The following is a 6,458-nucleotide window of genomic DNA, read 5'->3' on the forward strand; positions in this document are numbered from 1 at the left end:
CGGGAGGGCGGCTCCTTTCCCCTCACGTGGTGTCCGAGTCCTCTTCCGCTCGGCCGCGCTGCATTTCTCTTGCTTTTGGACACAGCTGAGCTCCTTGGGTGCTGTTATTCTGCCGGAGCTCCCCGGAGAAGGTAAACGCTTGGGGCAAAATAACAGCAAAAGTGCTCTCGAAAACGCTCTACGAAGACCCTTTCTGGAGTAGAGCTTGGCACTTCTCCTAAAACTAAAGAACCTGTAAGTTTTGTGAGAGTGACTATCCATACCGAATTGGGGAAAATGATGGAGCTAAACTTGATGCATACTTTTGCTTTCTGTGTTGCTTAGCGCCTTTTAAATCCTTCTGAAGTCTTTTTGAGAGCCTTCCAACAGTACGTGGAGAAAATGCGTTAATATTTAAAGAGGGAGCGGGAGACCTAGGATGTCAAGCAAATAGGTGCTGTGCTAAGACTTTTGGCCTGGCTTCTGGGTAGCGTTCGATTTCTTTCTATCGTAATGCTAAGCATCCTATGGGAAAGCAAAACAAATCTTCTGAGCAGCGTGGCATCCTGATTTTGTTTTTAACTTAGGTGCTTGGCTTAAAACGAATCTGGCTGTGCAGTTTGGACATCTGAAACTGGGAGAAGAGCATCTAAGTATTTATGAAAGCAGACATCTTCTAAAGCTGTGTGTGTGACCCTGTGGGGAGCAGGGAGTGTTTACATTTGGGAACTCTCTGAGTATTCATGTGCCTGAGTTCTCCAGTGGTGGAGTTGGTATGTGTATGGCTACTTTTATTTGAGTTGTCAGGGTACTGCTGCATGTGCCTCATCTCTCTGGCACTCTGTTGGCTGCTAGAGGCCGCATCCATGAAGATTGTAAGTGTCACCTACTCTGATGGTAGCTATTTAGTTTTGTAACTGTAGGTGTTAGATGGCGGCTTGCTTTTATGCTGAAACTTTCAGAAGTGTTGATGTCCTGAGGTTCAAAGATGGGGAAGTAACGGTGTATGAAGGGACAGTCTCAAAATAGTTAGAATTTAAATTTTGCTAATGAAAGCTAATACTAGGGTTGTGTGCGGAATATGTAAAAAGTGTCCAGGCTGTTTTGTGTTCCGTGCTAGAATAGCCAAAGATTGTGGTTAGAGGATCAACAAAACTTCTGTCTAGCTGTTCGTGGGTGGAATGCTCTGTTCCCTCCTGTACAGTAGATCTATTCTTTACATCCAAGTATATAGGTGAAAATCTTGTTAAACAGAAAAACGTGCTATAAGTGTGGCATGCAACTTGTATGCCTGCTGACTGTTGGTACGTATTCTAAAAACTTAGAGCTGCCTGAACTTCTTGCAATTGTTGAATATTTTCTATTTGCAGTGTTGGTAGCCTTATATGAAGAGCCAGAGAAACCAAATAGTGCCCTGGAGTATCCTTTTCTTCTCTTCTGTGAATTGTTTGTAGAAACTTCACACGAAACAGCAGTACTACTGCTGACTCATAAGTGGAGAGTCTCACTTAGAAGACTTACATTGAGAACAAGGCTTTTGTGGATGCATTTTAGCGAATAATTGCCTTCTGACAAGCTAACAGAAAGCTTGAGAGGATGCAAGAGGACTGTATGTTACCAGTATGTCAGCAGTTATGAAGTTATAGGCCATTACAGAGTGTTGTAGAGCTGCAGCATTAGATTTAAGTACCTAAAGTGTCTGTGGCTTCTGAAGTCAGCTACTTTGTTCTTTTTTTTGTTTTTATAATACAAGGGGGGTGGGGTGGGGTGGAAATTAATGTCTTTTGTTTCTTGCTGGTTTTAGAAGCAATAGCCAAAAAGCAAGGCTGCTTATTTTCGGTTTTCCTATTAACTCTTCAAAACTTCGGTGTTTAAGAGAGGAAAAGAAGAGGAGGGTGTAGGAAAACAGAATTTGTCCTGTGTGTACTGATGTCTTGTTTCTCTTGTTTTGTGTTTTTTTTTTTTGTTTGTGTGTTGTTTTTTGTTTGTTTGTTTGTTTTTAAGGAATATACCAATGAACTTGAAAAGCTTTCTTATTTTTGTAACTTCATCCTGTAGGATGAAAAGCACTGTAGTAATCTTAGATGGTTTAATGCAATTTTGGCCACGTGTATTGCAGCACTAACTTAGTCGTAAGTGTTAAAATTAAATGTGGTTATGCTATCTAACTGAAGAAACTTAACAACTAAATATCAGCTTTCTGAAGCATCACCTGGGAGCTTCAGCTCCTGAGAACCCAGAAATAGAGGCACTTCGCTTGGAAGTGGCAGAGATGAAAGAAAAATACGAAGCTGTGTTGGAAGAAAATAAAAACCTGAAAATCAAGGTAAAAGTCTTGTTTAGTATTTCTCAGTGGTTCCGTATTATGCAACAAGAATACTTGAATAGTTGGAATACAGCTAACTTTCTTCCATTAGAATAATTGATAATGTTGCATTGTTTAGCCTCATGGCTGAGGAATACTTATAGAATTCATCATGGTAAAGATTCTTCTTTTTTTTTTTTTATGGGACTCTTCTTGTCTTCTGTAACATAGAACAGTATTGCTAAACTAGGGTTTTCATTTATGTATTTAGTGAAAGTATATGTTATCAAGGCTAATCCTATGTCTTCATTCAGTCCTCTCTGGATGTGTTGAAGTTGCTGATATTATGTAGCTCATGCTTCCACAAGAGTTTTGAAAAAGAAAAAAGCTAATGTATCTATTATATAAAGGCTTTCAAAAGGCAAAGTGAAGGAGGAATATTATATATTAGTTTGTGTGACCTGGCACAGACTTGCATGCGGCAGGATGTTACCAGTGGAAGCACTTGTATACATGTGGAACAGTAATTTGTGCTTTTCAGCTGAAACAATCCTGGTATTCCTCTACGTGCAGAAACAGTGGAACTGACATACTAGCTAAGGCATTCTTTAGTGGGTTTACAGGCTGTCTGAAATGGCTTTGGGATGTGAACAACTTCCCCCTACAAGAGGGTAGTGACTGTAAACCTAACAACACTGAAAAAGGAAACCTTCGAGAACCTTGATAAGCTAGTAGCTTATGTGCCGCAACAGGTTTCCATGCGTTTGTTGGAAGAGCATGGCTGTTATATGTGAACATCTCTATGGGTTTTTTACTGGGAGACAACCAATGCCACCTTAGTTCTGGGAGAAGGGATTCTTGGGCATTACCCCTTTGTAATTCTTGTCTGGAGTGCCCTCTTGCTATCCTAGTAACTCCTCCGTCTCTATTACCCACTCTGAGTCTTTACAGCTACATTTGTTATTTCTTACTAGGAAATATGGCAAAGAACAGAATTTTAGGGGGAGTAGCAATAGACCAGCAGTTCACTCGGCGTAGCCGACTTAAAAATGCAACCGATAGTAAGTAGACACATGAAAGCAGAGTAACCTGGGTCTTTTTTTTTTTAAAGAAATCTTTTCAAGAAGTCAAAACTTGTTGCAGAAAAGTAAGCCTTTCCATAATCATGGGTTTATTTGTGCCTTCAAATGATAATTCTTACTTTATGTGTTTTCCAGTATTAATGTTTTTGGTTTTTCCCTTTCTTTCCCCTACCATCTTCTGCCTGTCATTCTGACATACTGTAGAAGTTCACACAGACAGAATGCAGGGATAACACTACTGTTTAGCTTAGGGGTTTTTGGGTTTATTTTTTAGCAGTCCTCTAGTATTAAATACATGCCTTTAACTGTGCATTTGTTGGTAACTTGAATCATGTCCAAATAGGTGGCGTTCTTCTGTTGCATTCATCTGTGAAGATCTGTTCTTTTCCTTACATTTATTTGTCAGAATGTCAGGTATTTGGGTGGGGTGGGGGTCAGTAGTTAAGTCCTTTGTGGAAAACTGACTTTGGATTGTGTACTGGCTATCTTTTGTGATAAAATCTACAAGAATGACAAAATGCTCTTTTAGCAGTTCTTGTTAGTGGCATAGTGATTGCTGTAATCTAATGTTGCTATGAGAAACACATGGGTATTTTTCTTTTTTTTTATGAACTTTGTTTATTTTTAACCTACTCTGCAATTTGCAGGAGAGGGGAAACATCTTAATTGAGGAAACCGGACTGGCATATTTCAGAGACTCTGTCCTAATGCTTGACCTGTTTTCGAAGCTTGAGCTTATCTTTAATGTAACGGAGGTCAAGTAAACACCTTCATAGGTTTCTTTGGAAATAACTTTACAAGTGAAGGTCGTACTTTAGTGCTTAGTGGCCTAGGCCATACTCTCCAGAAGGCATAATGAAAGCTAGAGTGATTACAGGAAATGCTAGTTTGGGTACTGTTGCTATGAGAGTGACTGTTTCATTTAATCATATCTTGGTGAAATCAAAGTTTATAAGGCACTGATCATTATCAGCTGCTATTTGAGATGAAAAGTACTTAATGAGACCTAGAACAAGAAACAGGGAAAAATGAAGGGCAAGACCTATATGCTTGAAAGTGCATTTAAAAAAACCCTGGTTATAGCTGTGTGATTATACAACATGACCGACTGATGTTTTGAGGGAAGGGTTACTTTGTTGCGTGATTTGAAAATGGACTTGCATAAATATCAGTGATGGATTAAAATGTACAAAGTAAATGGAGCACTTCCAGACCAAACACTTTTCTACTTTTCTTAATGTAGAAAGTATCTCTGAAATGTTGCAGCTAACTAAATTCCTCTCTTTAAATCCACAGCTGGCTCAGTATGAACCACCTCAAGATGAGAAGCACGGTGAATAACAGCAGTTTCTCCTTTAATGCCTTGATTTAATAAAGGGCTTCCTGAGAACTGCAGTCTTTTTTTTTTATTGTGTGTGTGTGAACTCTGCTTGTCTACTTTGTTACCTCGTCTTAAAGAAAAGAAAAATGCAATATCATGAGTGTACAGTTATTTTTGAGCAGCTGCAGCAGCAAATGATGTGTTGGAGCATACTGGCCAGCTTTCTTGTTTCTGTGTTTGAGAAAAGGTGATAGTTACGATTAACTTGGAGATAACCCTGCCTGCCAACTTTGTGTAAATTTTGCATCATGGTCAATGGTCCTGTTAAGCTGATGATCTCTTTCTTGGGTTTTCTTTTAACTGGAGGGGGTGACATGATGCAGATGGACCAACTGTGAACTAAAGCAGGACTTCCAAAGTATGTACTAAGTTGGTGCTCAGCACTGAGATTAGGCTTCTATTGAAGTTGATCGGGTAACTGTCTACTCAGAGGGTTGCAAAAGGAGTAGGTATAGTCATGTTAAGCAATAGACATAGCACAATGTTGGAGATGCAGTACCTACTGAACTTACACTTTTTAATTTGCATGAGGTGTACCTATTTCCTTGCAGTTCATGTCTCAAATTCTGTTTCAGAAACTGGGCCTTGGAGAATTGATCCAGATACCTTCTGCACAGAATACAAAATTCTTACTTGTAATGGATATCCTGTGTGATTAGTGACACATATGACTATAGTGTGGAGAGTTCTGTTTTCTGATTCATCTAATGCAGAAAAGAAAATCTAGGCAGGGCAGAAAATCCAAGAGGGTGTGTGTGTGACTTGTGATTTCTAATTTTGCCTCTATGTTCTATGGCCCCCGTTTCCCCAAATCTGCTTCACAATTCTTCTGAATATCAAAGTTTTCCTTTACAACAACAAACACACACCCCCCCCCCCCAAAAAAAAAAAAAACCAAAAAAAACAACCCACAACATTTTTTAAAGCTGCATTTGTCTCCTATCCTAAAACTAGGTACTTTAAAGGCAACTGAGGACAGGAAAAATAAAGGCGGGGGGAAGTGCAGTAGCTGTCTCGTGTATTAGATCTAATGGCTGTTTGTTTAACTTTGTTCCTAGGATTGGTTTTGCAGCTTGTCTTACAGGCGTGGTAGGGTGCATCAGAACTTTTGCTAAAGGCCGTGTACCAACTGCAGTCAAGGGCTAATGAATGTAGCGGTTGCTTTCCTTACTACTGTACCTATTATTGATCTAAAGAGATGAGAGGTAAAGGAGGGGAAAATAGTGTGTTAAATCTTTAAAACAACAACGACACACCCTACCCTGAACAAACAAAAAATGCCTCGCCCTCTGCAATGAAGGAGGGAAGGCGGCTCGCTTGTAAGTCGGAATGCATACCTGGCATTAGGTTGGAGCATGTGGAAATAGGGAGAGGATAGTGCTGCAGAAAACACATGGTACGCCTGTATGTGTGCTGTGGGTAACGTGGCCGGGGGAAGACAGAAATAAACGCTGTTCGGGGTGCGTCTTGCCGAGGAAGGAGCAGACAGGTAAGGTGCTCGGTGGAGGTCATCAGAGGGTGTGAGGGACTCCTTCCTCGCTGTCAGGCCTGAGGGCAGTAACACGCGCTTACGCTTTTCCTAACTGGATTTGCTTCCCTCTGAAAACAGTTGGGTCTCGCGAGCCGTACAGGAGGGTGGTAGTGAAATAACTGTTTGTTAAAGCTTTGCTGCAGCCGCCTGCCTGTGCGAAGGAGGCCAGCAGAAGGCTCA

At 40.5% G+C, this 6,458-nt stretch overlaps 1 protein-coding gene across 1 annotated transcript in view; it reads left to right on the top strand.

The window, feature by feature from the left end:
- The window catches only part of LOC104129191 (MYC binding protein), a 6,746-nt gene extending 1,407 nt beyond the window's left edge, over positions 1-5,339 (top strand). Inside the window, exons 2-5 of the mRNA XM_009642106.2 lie at positions 689-752; positions 1,350-1,398; positions 2,176-2,305; positions 4,663-5,339. Of these exons, the coding sequence (XP_009640401.2) occupies positions 689-752; positions 1,350-1,398; positions 2,176-2,305; positions 4,663-4,707 (288 nt within the window). The 3' untranslated portion in view covers positions 4,708-5,339. The remainder of the gene's footprint in view (positions 1-688; positions 753-1,349; positions 1,399-2,175; positions 2,306-4,662) is intronic.
- Positions 5,340-6,458: the final 1,119 nt, after the last annotated feature.

The sequence above is a fragment of the Egretta garzetta genome, unplaced genomic scaffold (genome assembly GCF_000687185.1).
Source record: "Egretta garzetta isolate BGI_Z169 unplaced genomic scaffold, ASM68718v1 scaffold347, whole genome shotgun sequence".
Lineage (NCBI taxonomy): Eukaryota > Metazoa > Chordata > Aves > Pelecaniformes > Ardeidae > Egretta > Egretta garzetta.